Source organism: Osmia bicornis, chromosome 1, assembly GCF_907164935.1.
Source record: "Osmia bicornis bicornis chromosome 1, iOsmBic2.1, whole genome shotgun sequence".
NCBI classification, from domain to species: Eukaryota; Metazoa; Arthropoda; class Insecta; order Hymenoptera; family Megachilidae; genus Osmia; species Osmia bicornis.
Window position 1 is genome coordinate 13,598,307 of NC_060216.1, and position 27,936 is coordinate 13,626,242.

The following is a 27,936-nucleotide window of genomic DNA, read 5'->3' on the forward strand; positions in this document are numbered from 1 at the left end:
TACCCTTCTATGACAAATTTATTTCTTAAAATCATTACCTTCGTTTCTTTTTTTAAGGAACGTTAATTAATACATCGTTGATTATTCAGTTACAGAGCGAATTTTTCTGTGTTCCTTAAAGTGCTGTATTTAATGATAACGTGTTGAAGAGGTAATGATAGATACCTACAATTAATCAATATATCAACGTTGAATGAAGAAAAGAACAGATAAATATTATGTAATATATCGCGCGTATATGAGGCAGCGTGGAAAATTTTTGAATAGTTGACCCTATTTCTTCACTTTTATGTAACCGACCTTATCACAAATATATATATATATATACTTATATGAACTCTTATCAGCGACGCCCGTATATTTAAACGAGAAAAACGAACGATCGCGTTCTAGAATTAAAGCTACGACTATCGTATACGATTCGCGATGCTTAATTAAAAATTCTACGAGAAATAATACTAATCACGCGACAATAAAACCGGCTAATAAATTCACGAATAAAAAGTTTTCATAAAAACGTCGAACACGTACAAAAAATATAATTCACGTAATCGTGATCGTAAATTATAAAAGATAGCATCTTTTTTTTTTTTTATTTGACTAATAAGCAGTAGCAAACTCTTATCATTCGTGGCATTAAAGAAAGAAAGTAAAGCTATCACAGAAGTCTCCCAGGATCTATGTGTGAGCAATTGATAGATTTGTAAATTATATAAAACTTCCAAATAAAACGTATCGATGAATAATTAGACTAATTTCGAAAATTATTTAAAACGTATCCATGTGTATGGTGTCCCTGCTGGAATAAACATTTGACACATTGTTGCTGCTACCCTGTGTGGTAATTGACCCATCGCTCTCGTTGTCCATCTCCTCTGAGAAATTAACGAGTACCTGGAAAATTAAACACAGAGGACAAATTTTTTATTTTACCAGAAATTTGGTTAATCTGAAAAAATTGTATGAATCATCGCAGAAGTCTCTTGATTTTTCTTGAAAATTTATCGCCGATCCGTTGCCAGCAGCCAACCAAATAAATTGACAATTATTGCAAATGGGGGGTGGGGGGCATAAAAAAGGCACGTAAACTTTGGGTCGTTGCATCGGATACGATGGTCGTTTATCGCGTCCATCGCGATGGAATACTCTCCTTAGGGTGAAGAGGAATAAAGCAGGAAGAAGAGGGAAGCACTTTTCCAACGAGGAGGAACCATAAAAATCTGGCAACTTGCAACGGGGGGAATTTACGAGCTCGAAAACCACGTTTCGATGAACTTAATTTAAGGGAATTTCGAGAGCAACCGATTATTTTTCCAAAATCAAACGTGAAAAATTGGAAATGACTATCCCGTGGAATAACTAAATTTGTCGACTGTTTTGAAGACGCGACAATCACCAACGATGCTTACCCTTAATTAACGAACACGTTTCAAGACACATGGTTCGAATCATCACGAAGTGCCAAGTTACGTACCCCGACCTGAATTCAGTTAGTTTCGCGAAGACACCGACCGTATTAAAGGGCGTTCGCTCTCCGTGACAATGGCGCGAACAATTTCGCGAATGAAATTATGCGGGTGGTGCACAGGATCGAAACAATCATGGTTCCTGATCTTGGCACACAATGAACACATTCGACGGTTAGTTCCCTCGCTGTCGGTAATTAAATTAGTTTCGATCGCTTTTGATTGCGCGACTCTTTGACAAATGAATTTGCTCTTCTCCGAAGGACATGTAAGGACTGTGCTATTACAGAGAATATGTGAAAAAAAAATAGAATGTTCATGAGTTAATCAATTCAAGAATCTTCCACGAATTCGTCGCTAGAATACAATTTTTCAATCGACAAAGATTTTTCTGATGAAAACTGCTTTCATACGTTAATCTAGAACCGACTGATTGTTTAAATAACCCATGAGCAACAACGAAACTGTACAAAAGAATAGCCAATCTGAAATTATACAGTGAATAGCAGATGAATGAATAACGGAGTATCCGTGTGGAACAGGGTAGAGAATAATGCACAGGCTGCCTGATTATTCAGCTGTTTTCATAATTTTCCAACGATACCGAATTATTATTCGGCCAATCGTATCGTAGCCCGGTTAATTAACATTCCCGCGTCGCCGCGGTTAAATTGTTCTCCGGTTAACGCTCGATCAACTTCGACGAAACTCTTCATTTCTATTTTCCTTTAATTATCTCGTCCATCATCGACGCGTTATCTCTCGCCTATCATCGAGAAAGGACAAAAGCATTCGGCCTTTTCCTCTTCGCAATTACAACAGTTAATTAAGTCTATCTAATTGGGAGGAAAAGTTGAAAGAAATCGATCGAGCTAAATGTTCGCGCGAATCGATGATGATCAATTAAGCATCAAGGTGTTTGTAATTGATTATTAAGGGTGAAACGTGACAGGACTGGAGAGTCGGTGCGAAGAAACGGCATCCCTCGTAACGGAGTCTAATCTCCGAGGATGAGCTTTGTGTACAGGCAAACATAATTGGATCAAGAAAATCCTAAGACAGTGCCGTATATATACGGTCTGGAATCTTATCTCCATTAAAGAGACGGGACAAGCTTCGCACGAGACGCGAACAAACGATGCAAACGTGATTCCATTGAATCCCAAGCTCGGTCCAATGCCAGACTCGTAATCGCTCAGGTATAAATTATTTAGTTGTCCGACCGGCAATCGTTCAAGAAAAATTCAGTGGATCGTTTATTTAGGGAAAATTTCGCTTTACTACTTGGTTCCTAATGGGTTAGGTACTGCTTACAAGAATACCTAATTTACTATCTTGTCAAGTACCTTGCCAAACCTGTCGAGTAACAAACTTTCGTGATGTAACTTTGTTAATTAGCGCTCGAATCGCGATCACTTTATTAACAATTTCGTGCAAATTCCGGTTGGCGCCTTGCGCGAATCTGCTAGAGTTTCGCGTGCAATCACCGTCAGGCGTGCAAAATTCGACGAAAAGAAGATACATCACTGGCATTCAAATCTCCTTTTTTTCTTCGAAAACACGAGTTCCAACGGCTTAATTATGTTTCACACTAGTCAACTTACGTAATCTCCTGGAAGATAGAGGATCTTAACGCCGAAGGACGAAACGTCTTTTTTCGCAACGACAATGGAAAGCGTCTATCGATGGATAGCAGCGTTGCCTGCTTACCATCTCGACCATAAATTTCATTTGAAATTCATTTCCACGATGTATGAGAATCTCTTATTTGAAAATTTAAGTGCAAGACTGGCTCACGAATGGCCCAATCGTCGTTATTTAAATATTTAATGAAAAAATTCTTCCAACAGCGAGGTATGCTCGCAACGAGAACAGAGGGTCGTGAGCGAATAAAGGGCTCGGTAAAAGCTGCATCAGCTTGCCAGCATTAGGAATTCTTCCGGCTCGCGAAGAAGATTAAACGGCTGGAAAGTTACTTCGTTACGTGAAAATTAAATTGTTCCCGTGAAGTAATTAATTACGAACGATTTTCCAGCTGCAACGGGATTTCGGTCGCCTAATACGGCGAATCAGAAAAGCGTTTAGACCAGCTTAGAAGCAGACGGTACGCTGGATTTCGTTTCCCCTCGTCGCATCGGGTTGTAAACCGTGCAGAGAGTAATACAGAAGTGCGAGCCGTAAGACGACAGATTCATTAATATTCCTCAGGCTAGGTGAGACGTAAACGAGGATCGTCTTTGGTTGTGCATCATCTACCGGAGACAGGATCGGTGGTCTATTCGCCTAAAATTTCATTTCTATTAAGAATATCGAAAGGGCGTTTATGTAGTAATCTTCGTTAATTTCTAAGCTTTAAATTGTTATACCATAGGTGCCACTTTGCGACACTTTTATGTCATGAAATCCTAACAGAATCCGACAGAGGTAACACGGATTCGTAATAGGATTTTGTATACCGAACTTTCTACCGGTATTCATTTACTCGGGGTATTGTTTGGCGACAAATCAGGCAACTTTGTCGGAGGGAAATTGATCGGATTTTCAGCGTTTCGTGCGAAACGATAAAGTAGAAAATTCGTGTCGATGCGAGCACGGTTGAAACTCTTACGATACGAACCTGATCCAACGAACTTTGAGTCAACGTGTAATCCGTGGCTTTCAGTTCTTCGGCTAGAAGCTTTAGTTTATTAAAGCTGCTGCTCACTACCATGTTCTGGCTTCGTGGTATCAACAGACGAGCAGCGTTCGCTTGTCTCGACGAGACCGTCGCCTGAGGAAAGTATTTCACCAAAACTTTCCTCAGATCTGCGGACGTAATTGGTTGCCTGAATCTCAAGAACGCCACGTAACCCTCTCCAAATCTGCGAAGAAAAATATAAACAAATTGAACGATATTCGTTTATCCTTTTTATAAAGGCTCTAATGAAATGATACGAAGATTCTTTTAATAAGAGATATTTATCGCGAGTCGCGCGTTTAAAAACGGATTCTTCTATTTATATTCATTTACACCGGGATACGCGTGTCAGCGTCGATAAATTATTCCGTGGGAAAAAGAGCAGCTTGCGTTGCTAACTACTGCACCGTAAATTTACATGAATGTTTATGGGAAAGAGAGAATGATAGCGAATACCGCCGAGTTTGCTCTAATAGAATATCAATTGGCTGCGAACCGCAAGACGTTTTACAAAAGGATATTTTATGTATAAAAGATTCATTTAACTATTTATGAGAGAGATAAGGGAGTGTAATGAAAAGTTGTTCCATTAAATGGAAAAATATCGCGATTAAACGGCAATTTGAGGAGGAAAAATTTCCATGGAAACAAGTATCGAATTTCAGTAACTGTAATTCGTGTTGAGTTATGAAGGAAAGTTTACGAGGTCCTTTGGTAGCTGGATATTACGCTCGGTATTTCATACGTGAAAATATCGTACTGTTTATCCTTCGACTAAAGAAAATCCAACGAGACAGGCCGGTTTCTTGCCGAGCCACCATACTTTCGAGGATGTGGATGGATTACAGGATGGTATCCTGGTTTGCACGTGCTCCAGATATCGTAAATTTTCTCCTGCTCGATGGCCAGGCGCGAAGGGAACAGGCTAAGAGGATGGGGACAGGAACATTTTATCCAAGTTACTTTCAGAGACAAAAGGTATGCACCGGCTAAATATTTATGGCCAGGAGCGGTTCTAGAAGCCTTACTTTAAAAGGGGATGAAATACATAAAAGTGCAATAGACCTTCGATTATTCGAGGTAATATTGAAGTTACTTTAAAAAATATATATGTATATAAAAGATATTAAAATTTAATAAAATTTTTAATTAACACCACCGTATTCATGGCTCGTTCTATTATTCCGAACAGAAGGCTTTAAACGTTACGATATTAAAAAGATCCGAACACAGTAGGTATCGTTGTAATCTTCTACCCGTTGATCGAATATATCCGGTTGAAATTTGATGAAATTCCCGGTGGATGATAGGGAACGATAGCCGGGAGAATGATGGACGAAATTAAAAATCAATCGGGAACACGAGTGAATCCGGGAGGAGAGCAATGGTGAACGGCAAATAAATTGTCGTGTTACGAATTTTGTCAGAAAGCCGTTCGAGAGATCAAACCGACACGAACGATCCATCAGTTGAAACAACATCATTAAAATGCACCGGGTGAAAATTAATCCTGGTCGGATATATCGGCGCCTGCATATTCGTCCGGAATAATTGAACGTTTTTGTTGCGATCGTTAATGGTTATATTTAGTATCAAATGAAATTTCTGAAGCTTACCAATAGAAATTCATACATTTCTAGATTATTTTCCAATAATTTGTAATTATTTTATGTTACAAAATATTGAAGTTAAGCAAATCCTTGGCATTCAATATTTCCACCGGATTAAATATTATCTCGTGAAAATTTCTGAAAGAATCGAAACTTACTTGTGTTTTAGATGATGCGGTGTTCCTATACACCTGAGACCAGCTTTGGCAAGAATACCGACCCTGTTGCACAAGTTCTCGCACTCTGCGACGCTGTGCGAGGTCAGAATTACGCAACTCTGATTCTTCGTCATTCGTGTTATCGTTTTGGCGACCAACTCCTTCGTGGCAGGATCCATACCACTGTAGAGGAAAAATGAATCTCGTGAAATGAAAACATGAATTTTATATTTGGAAAGAGAGAACGTTTCATCGAAATACCTCGTTGGTTCGTCCATGAGAATCACAGGCAGTGGTGACATCACGCTCAAGGCAGTGCATAGTTTCCTTTTATTACCTCCACTTAGACTATTTACCCTTTTATGAGCGTACTTTACGAGATCCAGTCTCTTCAGGGTTGATTCGACCACCTGGACGAAAATTTTTTTACTAGATACTATTGGAATCTTTATTTTAATTTAAAAAAGAAATAGGAAAATTCACCTTGGGAACGTTACTCAAACCGCAAACTTCCCCATGAATAGTGAGACACTGATGGGGGCTAAGGAAACCGTCCAGAGCATCGCTCTGAGGGCAATAACCCACTTCGCCATTGCAAAGTGGCCCGGAATCGATCTCTTTACCATTCAGAATGATCCTGCCAGCCGTCGGTATGATCTCGGTAGTCAACATCCGGAAGGTGGTACTCTTTCCGGCTCCGTTCGTTCCCAAAAGCCCGAAACACTTTCCGGCTTGTACTCCGATGCTTAAATTTTGCACGGCTACATTCGTACCGTAAACGCTTCTGTATTCCTTCCTCAACTTTACCGTTTGCAAGATATCATCTGACATACCACCTTCCACCCTCATTCTCTCCTTCGATACGTCGTCGTCCTCTTGAGCGACTTCGTAAGGGCATCTTTGTTTGTTCCACGTTGGAAGAAGTTGACATTCTATCATCAGATTTAAGGAAAATAGAACGGTACCAATTATTGCTAGATACACGTAATGGAGACCTAGGAGTTCCCAGCCTAAGGGTGACTGATAGGTGTCCATATGAAACTTTTCTAATAATTGAGCTGTGATATCGTTTCTCGATATCTGTACCAAGGCATCGCCTAGAGCGTATTGAGGTAATATAAGGAGAATGTTGTGGAGAATGTTTCTAGTATCCTCTGCTGTCTTTGTTTTCCCCAAAATGTCGAGGATCAAGATGGTGGCTAAAGAAGCTACCCCTATGAAGGTGTTCACACAGAAGAGAACCATGTTCGACATGCTCGAATCGTCGAATACCTTTTCTGTTAGGTGTGAAAACGGTATCGCTGCCCATCTATGGAAATGATTAATATTTCAATTGTAATTAACAGAATGATTTAACGATCAGAAATAATTAGTAGAATAATTGAAACTCACGCGAAGAGAAATAGCAAGAGACAGATACCAGGTAGATTATCTCTCGCTACGTAAGCAGAAAGGCCGAATATCTCAAAAACTATCACAGCCAAAACAATGGAGCAACCAAATATCTGAAATTCAAGTCAAAGTTGATCTTCCTTAACGTTATTCTCCTTTCAACTTCACTACTCACGAAGAAATCCCAGATTAACATGGTCGTCCAATAGGTGACAGGATGGACCCCTGCCAAGTAGAGTATCCTCTTTTCCTCTGACAGTCTCTCACGTACCAATTCCTTGGAACCTTGCGCGGCCACCAAATTGAACGCGATCAGAAGAACCAATGCCACGCCGACGTCCGCCACGTGTTGCAATCTAAATCGAGCGAAATTTCGCATTAATATTTAAAGGGTGAAACGGTAAATGGACACGAAACCGTCGAGCAGATTAACTGAGAAATAGGATTCGAATAATGAAATTCCGGAAATCCGGCTGAAGCTCATACAAGCATAGCGAGTTAATTAAAAGTAAATTTTATTATGCACATTTTCCGCTGCATTTGCCTTCAGCTGATAAAATCAACTCGAAATGATAATTGGATTTACGAAAATCTACATTTCTGCTGGAAAATATTAACCAATTTAGGATTATCATTTATCGTTGCTGATACATTGTTGCTTTGTGAAAATTGTAACCTACAGTGTGGTTCGGTTCAGTTGATCGCTGGATAATCTCAGGGGATGATTTAGGGTAATTAAGTGACCATGAACACCGGATGCCCTCAGAATTGCCTCGTTCAGAGCGTTCAAGTAAGACGGCAATGCGTGATGACCCTTGTTGTTGAACCAGACAACAAATAGCGGCTCGTTGTTCACGTGAGATAGTGACCATCCCCCGTACCTATAAATTCATAGTAACTGCAATTATTCAAGATACCAAGATTTTCTTTTTTAATTCAACTCTTTCTACTTGTTATCCTACAAAATTTTCCCAATGGATTATATTAAGCAAAAGGTGACTGGTGACTCTCACTAAAATTAACGTGTAAATATTTTCCTCTTTTAAAGGGTACCTTTTTTCTATGTATTCTTGATGAGTAGATACTATCCAGTCGAGTGTTGGTCTCCCAGGTAAAACCTGTAAGAGGCCCTCAACAGCTTGAGAAACACCATGGCAAACTTGTTGACCGTCCAAACACCCGCACGTTCCAGTGTCCTAATTAAATAATAACGATCGCGTTAAACAAACCATAAAACATTCTTCAAACTTAACTCTCAATTACAATAATCGTACATTGGGTAAAGTTTGCCATGCACCCGCATAGTCATCCCCAAATCTATCGTGAAGTTGAACTGACACGTGCTGTAGAAATGAATCTTCGCTACCATCGATGCTATGAAAAATAATAAATATTAGTAATTGCAGTTATTCGTTTGATAGATCGATATACCTGTAGAAATATGTTGGATGGGTATCGTATAACTTCGGAGTTAGTACCAGTGCGGGTTCGTCTGCGGATGGTGGTCTGATCAAAGAGAATCCCATAGCAACCGCGACGAATATCGTCGGCAAGAAAAGACTGATTAAAAGTGTCAGCCAATCTTTCCTAAAATGCCAGACTCTTTTCTTCAGTAAGGCTTTCGCCTGTCTAACAGGGGAAGGATTTAAAGTAGATTCAACGTCGATCAGATCGACGTCGTCTTTGGGCATCGTTAGACCTGTGGTATATTAAATTCCATGCATTAAACTGACATCAAAATTTTTCATAGAAGTATATATATGTATATGTATATTAATTAACGTACCAACGTGATCCATAGTAGCTACGCTATCCTGACTGGCTCTGATAATAGATGATCCATTTTCTGCTCGGGAACAAAGGTCCAAGAAGACTCTTTCCAATGTATCGCATTCCAGGGAGAAATGAGAATAGCCCAGAATTTTTCGACTGTCTTCTAAGACTTTGGCAGCTAACGCAATGCTGGAATATTTATTTTATTATGCCAGCTTTCGAGAGAACAATAAGACTTAATTTTGAAATAAAATTTGGGGAATAAAATCCCACTATTTCAAAATAATAGATGCCAAAAATCTAAATTAACCTAATTAGAAAAAATCTACATTAACTAAATTAATAACAAATCTAAATTAACTTAATTAATAAAAGATCTAAATTAACTTAATTAATACAAAAGCTAAATTAACATAATTAATACAAAATCTAAATTAACCTAATTAATAAAAAATCTAAATTAACCTACTTGTTATTCATCCCATTCTTCCCCTGGAAAGGCAAGGTAACTACAGCCTCGGTGCTGGAGACCTCACTGATCGCCACATTGGGTACCACCTCTTCGATCACGTTCTTCAGGGTCTCCACCCTCTTTCTATCGATAGAATCCTTGTTCGTCTCACGATCACTGGGAAACGATACCAGAAGTCTGTATCCACGACCGTGCATCATCTTCAAAGACAAAGGCGAACCGGTGCACAATATTTTCCCTTTGTGCATCACTACCACCGTGTCGCTCAACATGTCAGCCTCGTCCAGATGATGAGTGGACAGAATGACAGTCCTGCCGATTCTGTGCTGATCGATCAAACGCCATATCCTTCTTCTCGCGGCTGGATCGACACCTGCGCCTGGTTCGTCAAGGATCACCAGCTTTGGGGATCCTAGAAACGCTAGAGCCACGCAGAGCCTTCTCTTTGTACCACCCGACAGACGGTACACTGGCTCGTGTTCCTGTTTACCTAGTTCTAGGGATGTTAACATCCTGCCAAAAGGATTTTACAGGAAAATGTTAAGCTTCCTCATATTTGGAATTAGAAGATTTCTTATTGGAAGAATAATTTCTTCGTAGGCTTACTCGTTCACGTTTCGTTCCATACTGACGTTCTCCTTAGGACGTTTCAGTTTCGCATAAAACATCAGATGTTCCCTGGGCGTCAAAGAAGCGATGAGCACGTTATCCTGAGGGCAGACCCCTATGTCGGGTTTACAGCCCTCTTCGCCGTTCAAACAAATCTCACCACTGGTCGGAGCCTGCATCCCTGTCAGCATCTTTCTGAAACGAAAGTACATACTCGAAAAGATGAAAATGAATCCTGATTTCCTCCCCTTACCGATGGAAATCAGAGATCTTTTGACCGACGTTAAAAGGAATAACTTACAACGATCAGCAAAATGAATCTAATTTTAGAATGCCACCTGCTAATTGAATATCTCGTGCTTTAATTAATTTTTAACAATGAAAAATATTTTTAACCAGACACGTACATGATGGTCGTTTTTCCAGCTCCGTTTCTACCAAGAAGGCTGGTCACTTCACCCTCGCATAATTTCAAGGTAAAATCATCCACAGCTACAACTTCTCCTTCATCAGTGTTGTAAACCTTTCTGACACCTTCGAATCTGACTCCTGTCTGTTTCTCGCTGACCGTCAAGTTGCTGATATCACTGTCTTCGTCTGTACTCGTTAATTAAGAAAAGAAAAACATGCATCTTTAACTAAGAATAATAATTGCATCGAAAGAAGCAAGCTCTTACCCTTTGTACAGCTTTATCAAATCCTCGAGTAAGCGTGTTAAAAAAAAAAAATAATAGTTTTCAGATAAAGAAAGCGGATGCTTCGAATGAAATTTTCTACCTTACTCGAATCCTTCCTATTGTAGGGAAAATGGAATTTCGTAATTCATGCGGAGCATGCAATGTCAGAGACTGCATTCGTTCGTAAGACATAAGGGAGCTGTAATGAGTGCACGATATAAATATCTAAAACAACCCAACACCTTTCCCGGATTCACGTCAAATTCGAACAAACAGTAGCGCGAAGAATATTCCTCGAGAGCAGCCATTTCGTAATGCATTCGGACTGCAACATTGAATAAATTAAGCGTCCCCCTCACGAAGTAGCAACAGACATTTGCATATTCGGTGCAATCCAAATATTCGAATAGCTTCCGCTCTCGAAACATTTATGAAACAAACGAACGAATCACGTTCATGCAGATCGAACTATGTTTCGATCCTCTGTTGGCTCTATGTTATTTTAGGAGCACTTTTGGACACGAATTCTTGCAATAAAAATGTTCAGTTTAGAATTTTGGAATTTTTCTGATTTCAAGGTACTTTGGGATTTTGGAATCTTTAAGACTATGGAGTCTAAAATTTGAAAATTTAGGAATTTTTCAGTTCTCAGGACTATAGAGCTTTGAAGTGTTTGGAATATTAGGATTCTGGTATTTAAATTTTCATTGATCTATGGATTAAAATATCTGAATATTTAAATAGCAAGCAAACAACACTCACGAAAGACACCAAAAGCAGAAGAAAGGAAGGAATTAAAAACAACGTGCAATAGCGGAAGAGATGGCAAGTGCGATACCTTGGTAAGTGGCTGAAGGGTGGAGAACGTCGTTAGTGAAATAGAGGTTGTTGACGAAGGCGAGGTAGCTCGGCCTGCCATAGAGAGAACGTGTGTCGGCCCACCATAAGCTACGGGACCTCAAATCGTGAAAGCCCCTGCCTGGAAAATTATTGGCCAATGCTCGTCCGTTTTTCCATTAACTCACCGGGTTCATCGAACCTCTGTCGTTTCACGGCCTAATATTTCCTGCTGATTTCTCCTTACGTTTCAAGGCTTTCGTGGAAATTTGTGCAGACATTTGCCACCAGGTGCTCGTGAACATTTAAATAATCTTTTCCTTCACGGTTATCAACAAGAACGACAATAGAGAAAGTACACAAACACTTAATTAATCCCTGATTATCACCTGCACCAAAGAGCACACATGTAGGCTCTTACGATCTCATAAAAGCAAAACACTATTTGTTAAAAGATAATCATAACAAATACTGTCCTGTGAGTATTTGTAAATAACAGAATTTTTGTTTTTGATTAAAACGTAGAAACATAAAATTTGAAGATAAAAAACGTGAGAGAATAGAAGAAATTTTGCGGCCTCCACCAAACGTTGAAAGATTGATTCTACAGAGTTCTAAGTGTTTACCCGAAGTTTCTGTTGGCAAGCGGTAATAGTTCAGCAAGTTTCTACCTGAATTCGTGTATCTGGCGACCAAATAACCAATTACAGCGTAAAGGCAACCATCGAAGGCAATCATTAGAAGCACCAGACCCAAAGACATCGAATCACCGGGACTGGATTCCTGCCATATCTCGCCCCACGTCAGTCCCACACCTTGAACTTCCTTTCTGGCAGCGTACAAACAACCGTAACAGAAACTTGTCGACATGCTGAGACACTGGAAGTTTCAACCATAGAAATTTCATTACATGTAAATTGTGTTAATGCTGGTGCCAAGTTAAATAACGATAACTTACTATTAGAAGCTTATAGCCGAGACCTATAACAGCCTCCATAGCAATGACAATGACGTACGGCATGAATGTCAGCAAGAACATTACCACTGTACTGATAGCAGCCAAACTTGCCGAGCTACACAAGGTCGAGATCATGTAACTGGAAATTAATTCATGAATTCTTCGTTAACGCAACATTTTTCAGAAACGAAAATGATTTGGTGAGGACATCTTACCAGAAGGTTACTATAGAAAATGAATAATCAATCATCATGATTAAGATCAACGTAGGATCGGATCTTGGTAGAATTTTTCCAGCCAGAAGCACCAGACTGATGGAGAGCATTACGATTAATAATTCTATGAAGGTTGCGATGAACCAAGCCATGGTATTTCTCCATGGTTTCAAACCCATCACGCTCATCACCTGGAAATCGAAGTTAGATGGTGTTAGCTTTGGATAGTGGATTTTATTTTATTTAAATAAAATGAAAAATATTTTACCATAGCATTGTGAGATTCCCTCTCCCAAACAATGTGTCTGACAGCAGCTCCAACGCACATAATCAAAGCGAAGAAGAAACAGACTTGAATACCCTGAGACTCGTACAACGTAGTTTGAAATCTAAAATTTTATATTTTTTTAAATCATTCAAATAACAGGAGGTTGAAATGAAGAATACTCACGGAACGTCCTTCCAGCAAGGATAAGGCATCTGTTCAGTCATCGTCCTCCAATCCTGATCTCTCTGACTCTTTGTTTTAATAATCGCTCGATCGATAGAGTCCTGCAGTTGTACAAAACCCCGAAGGTATCTCAGGTGTTCTATGAAACTGCTCTCCGGACCAGGTGTCCAAAATTGATTCTTCAATCTCTTCGTCGATGGAACGTAATCAACGTCCATTCGAATTTTGTATATTACGTTCTCCGGTAATTCGTGTTCCAACGATCTCTTCGACCTCGTCGAGCTTTTATCCAAAAAGACAACACCAGCTAAAAATTGTCGCGTTTCCATCAGTAATCGTGCCTCTGCCTCCATTTCTTCCTCGCTCCGGAATCCTTTTATTCGATCAACGAGCACGCACTCCAATAAATCATTCAACATACCGACCATCGTGATCAAATGCTTCGATCTCTTAAGTCGCCAGGAAATCTCGCTGAGATTCATATCCGTGAAATCTCCTGAAACGAATGAAGCCGTTATAAAAGAAAAAGAAAACAGAATAGTATCTTTGGTCCTTTTTCGAAAGTTTTTTTTAATCGACTTACCACCCGCGAAATTTCCACTCCCGTAAGATTTGATGGCGATTTTTATTACATCCGAAGACAATATATCCTGCATCTCTCTTAGATTATCACTCATTTCGGATAGGTTCGCCAACGAGGTCAAAGTTTTCTCCAAACTATCCATCAATATCCCGAAATGTTTCATTTCTACGAACGTTCTATTCGCCAGTGTCATCACTTTGTTCACTATAGTAGTATTAGGAGCGTAGAGAATGTAACCTCGTAGCAAGGGTTTAACGTAAGACCATATGATCTTCCCACCACCCATCGCGACTACGCCCTTATAAGTGTTTCTGCAGAAATCAGCTGAAAAATAAGAAGAATCATATTGAATTTAATATAATAAAAAATAAGGAATTACTAAATAATTGTTTATACAAACTGGGTAAAGAATCCAGTTCTCCTTTGTCGAACTCTTTGCTGTTATCTTCGATTTTAGAAATAAGTTTATACAAATCCCCGTTGTCAGAAACCATCGGTTGTCCGCACAGCATTTCGCTGGAATCCTGAAGGAACTTGGAGGCTGCAAAGGAGTTTGAATATTTATCGAGTTCTTAAAGCATTCTAATTTAATTTCTGAATTTTGCATATCTCACTCGAGACTGTTTGATCTTCTGTTTCCTCCACGTTCGATTCTAAAGCTTTCGCCAGCGGCATTTTAGAGGAAAGTTTGTCCCGGAAAAATGGTAATAACTCGGCAGCCACTCCGAGATTATTCAGCACCATCTTACCTTCAGCTTCTGTTAAGTTCGCGTTTGATAAAATATTTTTCACGTTTACGTTCTCCAGCTACGATAATGAATTTTATTTATGATTAAAAAGTAAACTACTTTTCTTCGGTTAATTGTTATTATACTCACTATGTAAAAAATATAATCGAAATTTAAATTTTTTATCAACGTTATCGTCACGTTTTGAGTCTGCGAATCTTCGAATTGACAAATCGCAGAGCTGAGTTCCTCGGCAGTGATACGGCCGGTGTTGAAATTTAACATATCATTGAGTTTCTTCGGCGAGCAAATGATCTCCTTCAAACTGAGCGCTCTTCTTTCTTTCATGAAAACGGAAATCATGTCTATCTTCGCCTGGCTCAGCATCAGCACGATATCTTTCGTAATTGCCATCCTGTTCATCAAATACGATCTCACCATGTCCCAGTTGTCGAACATGTCCCTGATAACGTCTGAAAAATACGAATCGTTTCTCTCGTACCAGAGCAAAGAGGAGGCGTCGAAGTAACTATAGCTGGAAAGATCATTCTCTCTTACATTTCATGTCTAGAAGACCCAAATTCTTGAAAATGTCCATGGATTCCAGTGCCACGATTATACTGTAAATGTCGTCCAGCACCTTTTGTTCGGTGACGAAAGGTTTCACGTCCTCCACTATTTCCCTCATTCTATAAAATTTTGAAAAATCAACAAATTTCAGAATTCCACAATCTTAAAATCCTCCTAAATGGAGGACCATCGAACGGTTAACAGAGGAATATTATTCGTAGATCGAAGGAATCATCCTTACCCGTCGAACAGCTTGTCCACGGTTTTATCCTTCAGGATATTAACCACACCATCGACCACATCCGGAACCCCGAGGACGTTCGAGACGTCCTCAAAGTCTATTTTACTAGCGACGTCGAGGAGATTGCCGCTCTCCTCGATAACGACGGACAAGTGGCCGAGGATCTCTTTCAGCCACGTTAAATCCCACGTGGCATCCATGCGCCATTGCCTCCGTTCGCGATCTATACGATCCAGATCCAAACTTTGCGACAACCGATAGCAGATTTCCACGATGGAATGATATCCCGAACCTTTCGGGACGTAACGGAACACCTTCCCAGCCTTCTTGGAGCTCAGATAATTATACAGAACCGTCGTGTTACGACACTCCGCTTTCGTTCGACACATAGTGCCATTTCGATCGTTCATGATCGCGTTAACGTTGATCATCGCGCCAGGTATATCCGCGTCGACGCCGGCCACGTCTGACGTCTTCGCCACGTCGCGGACTGCTTTCCAAATCGGTACATATTTCTCCGCTAATTTTGATAAATTCTCGATGTTCTCGTGATTTCTGGCAGTGTCCAGGATAATTACGTTCTTCTGGAGAGAGTCCAGGATAGCCAGAGCCAAGGACACGTAACTTGAAATTAAATTATCCTTTGAAATTGATTCCACTACGCGTATCATTGAAAATTTTTAATTAAAACGCTTACAATCCTGGTCTGGAATAAGCAGGTTGTCCAACAAATTTATGATAGCACTGGTCGATTTTGTCTCTATAAGTTTCGTTTTGAAAATTCACTATGATGTCGGCCACAAAATGCATAGTGCTCTCTAAAGTAGTCACAAATTCATTCCTGCTTCGTTTCACGCTCAGGTACTTGTAATTCTTCACCTGGAATGGGTTGAAAATTGTATAGAGAGAGGAAATGGTTTGTAGATCACGAGGGTAACTAATTCTCACCATGCTGCCGGTTTTGTTCCAGTAGAAATCGCGCATTAAAATGTCATGAATCTCCGACACCTTCAATCGATTCAACTGACACAGCAGCTTCGAGTACAGTTGATGGTTCACTAGCTGAGAATTTAAAATCTCGAGCGGTAACGTAACGCACCAGGAGCACTCTCTGAAAGGAAATCTCTCTCGATAAATAAATCTATCATACATTGAATTGTTCAGAAATATTTTATAAACAAAATAACACGAGTTTACTTGGTACTCTCAGTAGAATTCATGATATTCCTTAGAATCGTGAAGACCTTTTTAACCACCAGATGGGCCAATGCTCTAGGATCCTAAATTAATTTTTAATTAATCATTGAATCGTATTTTCTATTGCAACTCGAGCGAGTTCCTCTTTCAAAGCTCACCTCCTTTTTATAATGGGACAAGAAATCTTCAAAAGTACCCTCTTTGAAGGACGACCACCATAAGGGTACCTTTACATCCTTGAAACCTTCTGTTGCCACTCGAATGACGGTCGATTGAACATGGTCCCATTTCTCCAACAGATACGTTTCGTTGAGTTCTCCTCCGGTACCTGACACTCGACTTTCCTACAAGATCCGTGCAAATGTTGTAAAAATAATTCGAAGCCCTTTCTGTAAGTTGCAATAAGGGAATGGTACCTCGTACTTCCCGTCAATGGGCAATAGATCGATCAATGTCAACTGTCTATCGGCGTAAACGATCTTCTGGCAGAAGTTGGTGACGCTCGACAAGAGAACTTTCTTCCTGACGAAACTGGGTACGATCAAATATTTGTCGATGTCGCAGGGGTGTAGCTTGCCAAACGCGAGCTTCTCCACGAAATCGTTCAATCTCTCCGACTTCACGAAAGTGTCAACACAGCTCACGACGAGATTCGGTATGTCCTCTATCAGAGTCAAGATTGCTTTCACCCTCGAGTTCTCGTAGATGACTCGTAGCTTTTGCCAAACATCACCGCCGGCCAACAACTCGACCGTCGCGTCAAGAATCTGATACATTCTAAACACTTTCGAGAGAGGATCGGACGACGAACCGATCAGCTCGTTCATTTTTGGATATACTTTGCTTTTTGATTCGCCTATGTACTTGCGCGACCAACTTTGACCCATTTCACGAATAAGCGACAAGGTTTCGTTCGACAGACCCTTCCAGGTTGCCGAACTGAAGATTCTTGATTCCACCTTCAAATTCGGCTCTCTTGAGTGTAGATTTAAAACCTCGTCTAAGAGTTTCGTTAGAGACACGCTTAGAGGTGTTAATCTCGTCATGGTAGGCCTTTGTCCAATCAGTAGGAGCTGTTTAATTAAGAAATTCAAATTATCAAAGTATCTAATACCGAATTATCCGATTTCTTTTTTACTTACATAATATTCTTCACTGGTGACTGTCTTCAGCAATTGATAAGGATCAAAGGAACATATCTCTTTTATGAATCTTGTCCTGTTTGGAGCGGACCAGTAACTCGAATTGAAGTGGAAATTGCAGATGATCTTTCTTACATCTTCGTAACCCATCATTCCATGTAAGTTTAAACTGGTTGTGCCGAGACTGGCTATCAAAGCTATCGTTTCTTCAGGGTGTGTATCAAGGATCTTCAACAACCGTCTGACATCATTATTTTCAACAAAGTCCCAAATATTCACGCGACCATTTTCTACGTTCATATTTTTCATCGCGTTAGATATATGAATTAGTGCCTCAGAAACTCCTTCAACGAAGAGTCTGTACTTCACCCATTCGTAATGACCCTCCATTTTCTGAAAAACAATTGTTGCAATGATAATACATTCTTTGGGTCCTAAATTAATGATCATTTTACCTTGGGTGTTTCTCCATTATAATCCTTCAAAGAATCCCTTAATTTTTGGAAGGTGGATATCAGATAAGATTTTGAAAATGGAACATCGACTATGACACTTTTGTTCTGTATTTCCTTCGTGATTTTCCGCAGTTGCGAAGCGAAATCGTACACGTCTCCTATGGCGTTCATAGGGTAAGCTCTGTATCTGCTAGTTGGCTTTGTCCAAACATCAGACTCGGCCAAATATAAATCAGTGTAACCGTTGAAATTCTCCGGATCGAGATCGCAAGTGAAATTCTTCAGGATTCTGTAGTCGTCTGAAGGGAGGCCAACTAACGAAGTCGACCACCATTCGAATAATTGTGAACAGGTGATATCGTTGCTGGTCATCAGTGATTGGACAATGCGATTGTCAACCTCTGGGTCTGATAATCCGTTCACCACGGTGGCCAAAATGTAGGGTAACTGGTTATAATAAATTCCAATAGGTGTTCTTTTATTGAATCCCAAAAGTGATAACAAATTTAGTTTCACAGATGTTTGAGAAGAACTTGATCCAATTGCTGAGAATAAAAAAATAGATTCTCATCATTTCTCTCTGTTTATGCGAACAAATGTTGGTTGATGTTTTAACACTTACCGTCGTGTAGAATTTCAGACACAGTCTTCGTGGTCTTGTGAACAAGATGGGAAAGGAATTTTGTTAGAACGAGAATGCGATCCTCGACGGCGATCGCTGGCTTCCAGATTCCATCTGCTGAGAGGTTGCTTTGGAAAGCTGATACCGTCTTGTCGAGCTCCATGTCGATGTAATCTAACGTATTCCTAAATTACAAACACGTTAATCATTAATTTAATTTGCGGTATTCTTGTGTCAGGAAATCGAACACCGGCGCTCCCACCTAGCATCGTTCTTCACGTCGGGCCATCTATCGTTTAATATACTCTTCACTTCCGGTATTAACGATTCCAAATGCTCCCACAGATGCGGTTGTTCAGCCAAAATAACTTCTTTCGTGCTATCGCCCAAATCGTCCATTTTTTTGACCAGTCGACGAAACTTCCCGTAGCCCAAGGTCCAATTGAAAGGCGGCAATTGCACCGTGTCAACCCGTTGAAACTGATATTCATTTCCAATATTGAACACCAGTGGCAAATTTCTAATAGATAAATTCATTTTACGCTACTTACGATCTTACGCGATCTTGATAATATCGGTTGTTCCTTCCATTCTTGAATGAACAAAGCCGGATTGCAAGATATCCTCTCGATCTCGCGCACTATTTCGCGAGTGCCGTTTCGCAGCTCCATGGCGGATCCGACGCTCTCGTTTTGTATGCAGGGCCATTGTTCTTCGCGGGATTTGTAATCGTCCAGAACGGATATCTGGCAAACAGGAAGGAAAATGATTTCATAAAATGTTTCGAGGTGATTTCACAGATCTGAATCTGATAACTACAGATTGAAAGGAGAAAATCTTGCGAAGATTTTTTTAATTAATTTTCAATGGATCGACGTGTTAGGATCACTTACAAGGTGAATGGGCTTCATAGTGATAATGTCGACCACGTCGAGAATCAGAGGGGACAAATTTCGCAGGATAGCACTCAATAGAATTTCCGTTTGAGACATGTCCTGCAGCAGCTCGGACAGCTTTGCCACGTGATCGTTTCTTTGAATTTGATCGACGATCCTCTCCACGTGGTCGAAGATCACCGATGCCGACCAACCCACCGCGTGCATCTCTTTCCATCCGTTTTTCGTCCGGAATAGAGGACTCTCCATCACGCTGAAGAACTTGCAGATCAAACCTACGCTGCAGAAAGATGTTACGTGTCAACGAAGGTAAACGTCTGCCCTTTAAAAAACCCCGACGAAAGAATTATTTTCATTATTTGCGTACCTCAGTTCGAAAACATCCTTTACCGAGAGATCAACGCTCCAGGATCTTCGAAAGTCCTCCTTCAATTTCTCTAAATTAGCCTTGTCGTAATCGGAATCTTTCTGATGAATCAATGTATCGATGTACCGGTAAATCTCGATCGTTTTCGCATTGAAATCGGTGAAATTGAAGGATCCTTTCTTCCAGTAACGAGCATCCTCTCTCAAATCTATTTCCGTCATATTTAATTCCAGGTCGGTTTGCACGGATTTCGATAAACGACAGACCAATGATTTTAATACCGTCTCGTTTGATCCCTTTGGAAAATTTAATAGACCAGGAGGATTTGGGTCTGTGCAGTAGGTCCTGGTGAAATTGTCGTATTCTAAAATTTTCAGAGCCTGTTGAAATTGAAATATTTGAAACGAAAATCACTTTGATCCTGTGAAGATTGCGAAATGTTTTCTAGAAGATCCTCGCTGTAGAAAGGAATTCAGATAACGAGTTAAGAAAAGAATTTAATTCGCAATTGTTCACCTTATCCTTATCGGTTACGGTTAAATAGAACGACTCGATTAGCTGTGCTTTGCGACGTCTGACTTCACCGATCCAGCTCGTTGGATTCTCTCTTACATCCTGCAAAATGATCTCAGCGAGTATGTCCATGTTCTCTAAATCAGGACGAATGGTCGCGTAAGTCAAGCTACGCGAGCCGATCATTTTTGCAATGCTCAAGTGAATTCCCAAGCTGAAAGAAGACAATTGTTAGAAAATTTTAATCGAAAATCGACGATCCTTCTAGACGCTCACAGGTCCAATCTTCCTTGGGCTTGAGTTTCTTCGAAGATTTCTGTCCAGCTTTGGTTGAATTTAAAAACAGACCAGTCAGGCTCTGCTGACGCTGGTGATTCCAAATACGACACTAATCCTTTTACGCTTTTCACGACAGACGTCAGGTTTGATTTTTCAATATCGATTACTTGCTTCAGCACCATGCTGACGACAGCCGATAAAGAGTCGCTCATCTGTATTATATTTCAATCATACGTTACGCTGCTTCTGTTCGCGGGAATTGAAAATAAAATGCTTACAATATTTTCGAACTTCTTCAACTCGAAAGCTTCGTACACATCGGCGATCAACTTCTTCCCTGAATCGCTGCACAATAGCTCCTTGATGTAACCCGACTCGTCCCTGGCGTCTTTGAAGTTCTCGAAAATCTCGTTCAGCGTTTCCTCCTGGCAGAAGTAATCCTCGGCTCTCGCGCGTCTCACTTTGTCTACGAATTTCTGAATGGACAGGTTTAAAATTATTTTAATACCTTCGCGATTCTAAAATCAACAAAAGGTAGAGAAAATGATATCAACCTCTACGAAATTCAATCTGGAGAACGATCGCACGAATGTTCGATAGACCTTTGGATCAACGTTGGTCAACAATTTCTGTACTGTATCCTTGTGGTTCAAAGAGATATTGTAAATCCTGTATGGAACATCCTCGTGGATAATAGCTGCATGGTGTATCATCTTAACAATAGACTGGGTGAAAGATAAAATGTAACTCAGTGTGGCTAAAATATGTTCCGACAGAAAATCCCTCAATCCGTCCAAAATCTCAGCTGATCTGTAAAGAAAGAATTGCTTTATCGCTTTGATACTTACACCTCGAAGAAATAGGAAAACTCACAATTGAATTTGATCCACGTGACGTTCGAAAATCCTGTTGGTCAGCTTCGCTCCATCATGGAGAATTGCTATACTCAGATCCAAAATTTGTGTGAGATTTTCATTATTTCCGATGTTTAATGACATAGATTTCATGGAACCTTTCAATCGTTCTACGATCTCGAAGAAATCATCCGAGGTTGGATCACTGCTTTGATCACCTTTCATCTTTTTCGCTAATACCAACAATTTTTGTAGCCTGAGGAAAATTCTTCGCGCGATTGGCCAATCGTGTTCCGTTTCGAACACCGGTTCCAAAATCGCCAAGGATTTGTTCACACTAAAAATACATTGCAAAGAATCTTTTTTTAATAAATAGATTTAAGAAGAACTCTGGCGATTTGTTCACACTAAAAATACATTGCAAAGAATCTTTTTTTAATAAATAGATTCAAGAAGAACTCTGGCGATTTGTTCACACTAAAAATACATTGCAAAGAATCTTTTTTTAATAAATAGATTCAAGAAGAACTCTGGCGATTTGTTCACACTAAAAATACATTACAAAGAATCTTTTTTTAATTCAATAAATTCAAGAAGAACTCTGTTACTCACAAAGTAAGATCAATCTCCTTGAATGTGACGTTCTTGAAGACCATTATCATCTTTGGTAACCATTCGCGCAACCTTAAATACTGAGGAACGTTTGTCTTCACGGTTTGGAGATCTAAGATCGTTTCGACGGCTCGTTTCAAGTCATCGAAGAAATCGTAATCACGAAACTTCGCCATCACGCGATCCACCATTTCCATGAGACCATAAAAATCCAAGTGTTTGGTCAAATATTCCACCATTCTCCCTATCATCTCCGAGTCCATGTCGCAGAGGACCTGCGATACTTCTGTGTAATCTTCCGGTGTTGGTAGGATCAGGTATTTCTTCAGATTCTCCGGAGAACAAATCACTCCGTCGATGTTGGACGAACCGAACGCCTCGATCAGCTAAGAATTGGATGAATGAAATTATTTTATCCTTCGTCGATGGATTTGAAAATTGATCAACTTTCCAAGGGTTAATTTATGATACCAACGTATAGCAATTTTATGGAGGATTCGAATAGTTCATCGATCAATCCTTGCCGAGCGTAGGGCATCTGAAGCATAAGGAGGTTCTTGATTTCCTCGTGGTTGTAGAACAGATCTCCCAATCGGATGCCACGATCTAGTCGACAAATTTGATAGCCGGTGTGAGTTCGCGTATAGCCAGGATAGTAAATGAGGTAGATCGTGCATGCGTACCGAACAACGCCTTCATTTTCGGTCTGGTGAGTATTTGCGCCATTGATTTTAGCAGCTGAATACTGTTCGGCAGTGTCCTAACCGCGGTGATCACCGTCTCGTTACCGAGCATCGGTTGTAAATCTACCACCAATGAACCTAGACTACGATGAAAATATATTTTATAATAACGTGGAATAATAATGAAATTTCCGATCTCGCAAATTTGATCGCAGAGCGTTAAAGTAACAAAATGAACAGCTCCTGGACAATAACCATAAAAGTATGACATAACTATAAAAAATAAAGTTCGAGCTTCTGGCATCTCGAATGGATTAACATTATTTCTATCGTTATTGCTTCTCCATTCACGGTCTCGCTTAAGAAACTTTAATCCGAACGCGATAAATCAGATGGTTAGAGGATAGAATTTTTCCACGGAAAAATCGTTCAAACTTTCCATACTAACGTGGCGTTTCTGTAAGAAGGAAATTCTTCGTATTCCGTGAGAGGATCACAAGGGTTGCCGAGGCCGCAAATGAAACTCTGAACGAACGGGAGTAGCCCATTCTGCGGCATCGATCTCGCTGGGAATTGGCAAGTCGGATGGTACTTCGGATCCACGTTGTCGCGGATCGTGTAGAGGATCATGAAGACGACAACCGGCCATACGAATACCAGCGCCAATATACCCTAAACATCCAAGTTTATGCAACAGGCTTTAAACAATTGTCGCGATGGCTTCGAGACTTGTTTCTACAGGGCTGTAATTACCGGTTGACGTTTTCGAACGATGTAATTTTTCCATAAGAGAAGTCCGATCTGGTCGACCCTCATTGTGAATGCACTCGAAATCTGTAAAATCCATTTAGAAAATGTTTGATGTGGAATTTTTATTTTTCTAAGAATTGCAGCAATTGACCTCTGATACCATTCGAAGAGAAAACAATAAATTTCTTTTTATCTTCGCGAAAAAGAAGATACACGTCTACTTTCGTTTTGAATCAGTATGCAATTTTTGCGCTGCATTGTTCTTTGTGAGATTAAAAAGGTGGAGCTTGGTAAAAGGATTTTTTGAAAAAATGACGAGACCGCAGGGAAAGCAAGCAAACCGATCTATAAATCAAGATCGAACGATGAAAACCGCTAGCTGATACATCACGCAGGGCAGAACAAATATTTGAAGAGCGTAACAAGCGTGTCTGTCGATACACCGGCAACCGGAAATGCGCTTCGCTCTGTCGCGTGCTGCAGCAGGTTTCATTGCGAGGAAACAAAACAATGAACCGAACGGATTGCTTTCGTACAAGAACGAAGCCGATAGTTTGTACACATCAACGCGTATCCACTCGTTTCACGACGTATTTCCGGTTCAAGCAACGAGTTTCCAAGTGAACCGAAAGTGTACAGTTCAATTTAAAGGCGAGTTTAATTCGTACACCGGCGAAGACGGGTTAACTGCTCGTTGAAATATATCTGTTCGTGAAATTCAATTATTACGTAAGTATTCAATTTCAGTACTTATCCTAAATTTGTATCTATTTTAAAATTGAATTTCTCCTATTATTTTTTATAGTTAACTAAATTTCCGTTTTTTATTTTTATTAATTTTCCTAGTTTGCAACGTTAATCAATACCGAAGCTTCCAAAATTGATTTCTAATTATCTAAATTTTACAAACTACCATCGTAACTGATTTATTTGTTAATTTACTCGTGGTTTCCGTTTCCCGAGTTATTTCAATTACGAAATTGAAGCACGGATCGTCGGACACGCGTACACCATGTCCCATCAATTTCCCTCGGTTATGAATTATGAAATTAAAATGCAGTTCGAAGGTCGTTTATTACAAATCTACGATGGATCCTAAAATAATTAAAATGAAGGATAAAACTTCTGGGACTGACTGTATATTTCCATTCTCAATGATCGACCTCCAAATTGAGTGGCATGTAGAAACACACACATTTGTCGATGTCCCTATTATTATTCGAATTCAAGATTACGGGAAGATGAGAAGTAATTATTGATTTCGAAAATCTACGCTCTGTCATTTGTATAATCGTAGACTTCGAAAGGTTGCAAAAACGTTTATCTACTGCGAAGAAACGAAGAATACATTATTTTATGTAGATAATAAAACGATGAAGAATACAATGAATAAGATATGGAAGCTTCTGAATTATCGGTGAACCTGTTTTCCCCATCGCCGAAGAATGCATAAAATTAATAAAACAGTGAATAAGTCGAAGGAAAAATCTTCATTATTATCAGTAAAATTGATGGATTTAGGCATTATCAGTTGTGTAGAAACCTATTTGAAGATGAAAAGTAATTAGCAGGATAGTCATTCATTAACGCGTCACAGATTATGGTGCACTTTCACTGCACTCGTAAACTATGCCAGTTATGCTGAAACTAAATAGGATTTCTACGGGGTGTTTCATTCGTCAGAAAAATGTTTCATTTATTTTTATTGCAAATTGCAACAACTGGTCGAGCAAGTTCCAATATACCAAAGCTTGCCGATCGACAAAAGTAGAGAAGTGTTTGTTTTTATCTAAAATTTCCTACAAATCAGAAGTTTAAAATTCCATCTTTATGCATATCGAACATCAGCAACAGACAGCGATTGAAATGCAAACTGGAAACCGCACGAATATACAAGGACGCGGTGAATTTCCATTTGGGAAAAGCTTGCAAAAGGAGTAAACGTGTTTGAAACAAATTGCTCAACGAACGCCTCCTCGTTAAATGTCCTTCCGGTATTTTGCATTTTCGCCTTACCATTTAACACTAGAACAAGAATATAAAATTCACTTAAACTAAGGTAGGTTGTTAAGGATGCAATTTCAAGTTCAAATTAAAATTAAAATAAAAACATTTGAAACCCGTCGTATCGACGTGTTTGATTCTCCTAGAATTAATTTTCTTATTACAAGGAGAGACTAAAATGCAGAGAATAAATAAATTGCAAGTAACAACCCCCTGGCATGCAACACGATGTCAACTTACGTCTGCTAGCTCAGTGAATTCCTTCGAACGGAGCGGATCGATGGATCAGCTTTCGCTTAGATCGGCGCACAAAGCCCAGCACCGGCTGTAATATCACTCGAATCTCATCGATCCGACGGTTCGCGAACTAGCGAAACCGCGGTTGCTAAACCGCGAAAATAAAAATTGTCGATAAAAACTTTTGCACCTATCACTGATCCCGTGATTGGTCAACAATGAACGAGCATCGAGAGGAGCAGATAGTCGCGAAGATGAGATGACGAATTCGCGACACCTCGATTGCTCATCACGATCGAGTTCACGCGAACTTGAACGAGTCTCTCTGATTTCGATCGATAATATTGCAAAATCAGACACGATCACTTCCTTCGGGCACGTTCTCCAGCGGAAAGGAAATTAAAAGAAAAAAGCAGCCGAAAGGGAACTCGTCCCGGCCTGTTCGTTGGAGACCTTGCTGGTATCTTGCTTTTTCGCTTGGTAGACAAGAAACGCACCAGGTTCGAGTTTATGCACACTTGGACGACGGTCGGAGGCCGACTGTTGCCACCACCGTGATCCACGAGCACGTGGACCTTAGCAATGCCTCAACATCCGTTCGTGAATATGTATTTATAGGCCCGTACACAACCAAGAGTCAGCGGGCGCGTATTCGATGCTCCAACGATCCCTACGGACCGATTAATTGAACTTCTTTCGTTGTTTCGCTCGGCCTTCAGGAACGAAAGCGAGAGCGATGTTCGGGCAATGCGAAATAAATCTCACGAGCGAAGGTGCGTGACTTGAAACTCCTTCTACACGATGTTTCCTGTTTCTCTAGTTTTCGGTTCCAACCCTGACCTTCGAATACGGTAAGCAGACCTGAAGAGGTAACGTAATCAGTAAAATTATTATTCCGAGATTTTTTCATTTCAATCATCCTATCATGAATTTTTGCAAAATACTATTGAAGCAAATACTGTGTCTCCCTTCTCTCTCAGTTATTGACGTCAAGCATTTAATATAGGCACATAATTAAATAACCAAATGGTATAATTACTGTATCAATTTTGTAAGATGAGAAGTGGAGAAGCTTAAATAAAAAAATCGAGTGATTTTACTTTAAATCATCGCAATCGTAATGTGTCTTACTACGCACAACTGTTTTCAATGTGTCAAACGAATAACCCCACACAATGTTGGAATATTAATTAACGCACGTTGCCTACCGCACCTTGTAATAATAGCAAAAGAAAGAATGTAAATGATGAAGATCTTCTTACCTGTTCAAGAAAACGGATTAACGCAATCGATTATCGTCGTTACTGAATCGAACTCGATGAAATACGTTTCACGGTTACGTACCAGATAACTGGTTATATTTGTACACAGGAAGAACGTTAACAGCGTCGAGCAGCTCGATTTGTTTAGCAAATAGAAGCGATCATGACTTGAGACAAGCAGGTCGATCGGCTGACCCCGTCGTAGTATCGAAACGTTCAACTGAAACCGATCACATGTACAACATATCCGTTCCGGCTCTATTCCTCTCCCATACCACTATTCGAAATATCAATTAACGCTGATTAACATGATACACGAATAAAACAAATAATCACATTATCCCGGTAATTGTTAGCTAAAAGTATGAGACGTGGTTCAAGATTTTTGCATTGTCACCGAACGAAGTAAACATGTTTTGCATTTTGCAACGTAGAAAATTACACATTTCTCCCTCCCTGAATGAAGACTCGACTTTTATTTCCATTTAAACGGGATAACGAATCGAAGCAATTGGGATTGTGCAAACGCCAAAGTATAATTTTAATAAACGATAAGCAAAGACTGGCAAGTAGCAGAAATCGCTAGAATTTTTTCGCACGAAAATCTTGGTAAAAGAAAAAAGAATTAATTCTCCAAGGATATTTC

General features: G+C 39.9%; 1 protein-coding gene across 1 annotated transcript; it reads right to left on the minus strand.

Annotated features, from left to right (window-relative positions):
- LOC114872769 lies at positions 1–27,750 on the minus strand. Its single transcript, XM_029180350.2, has 51 exons — positions 27,291–27,750; positions 26,032–26,889; positions 23,791–23,871; positions 23,486–23,709; positions 23,038–23,180; positions 22,830–22,960; positions 22,355–22,740; positions 21,762–22,079; positions 21,443–21,698; positions 21,167–21,364; positions 20,886–21,100; positions 20,613–20,823; positions 20,097–20,476; positions 19,727–20,009; positions 19,385–19,579; positions 19,096–19,313; positions 18,834–19,018; positions 18,212–18,756; positions 17,757–18,149; positions 17,031–17,687; positions 16,773–16,958; positions 16,615–16,697; positions 16,366–16,528; positions 16,115–16,296; positions 15,418–16,041; positions 15,165–15,295; positions 14,757–15,079; positions 14,493–14,685; positions 14,279–14,419; positions 13,879–14,202; positions 13,296–13,791; positions 13,113–13,233; positions 12,845–13,035; positions 12,630–12,768; positions 12,343–12,550; positions 11,673–11,813; positions 10,565–10,754; positions 10,155–10,352; positions 9,546–10,061; positions 9,090–9,265; positions 8,735–9,002; positions 8,578–8,677; positions 8,357–8,499; positions 7,984–8,184; positions 7,479–7,659; positions 7,304–7,416; positions 6,395–7,220; positions 6,173–6,321; positions 5,912–6,094; positions 4,084–4,327; positions 1–894 (listed from the first exon to the last, which is right to left on the minus strand). Exons 3-51 carry the CDS (start codon positions 23,851–23,853, stop codon positions 769–771), a joined length of 12,261 nt encoding a protein of 4,086 aa, XP_029036183.2. The 5' UTR covers positions 23,854–23,871; positions 26,032–26,889; positions 27,291–27,750; the 3' UTR covers positions 1–768.
- Positions 27,751–27,936: the final 186 nt, after the last annotated feature.

What these genes read in the sequence shown, in the direction of transcription:
- LOC114872769 (XM_029180350.2), bottom strand. Translation starts at nt 23,853, where the DNA reads ATGAGGGTCGACCAGATCGGACTTCTCTTATGGAAAAATTACATCGTT. An exon ending in GTCTGAAATTCTACACGACG is followed by an intron (nt 18,757 to 18,833) that starts GTAAGTGTTAAA and finishes TTTTATTCTCAG; the next exon opens with CAATTGGATCAAGTTCTTCT. An exon ending in CAAGAATACATAGAAAAAAG is followed by an intron (nt 8,185 to 8,356) that starts GTACCCTTTAAA and finishes ATGAATTTATAG; the next exon opens with GTACGGGGGATGGTCACTAT.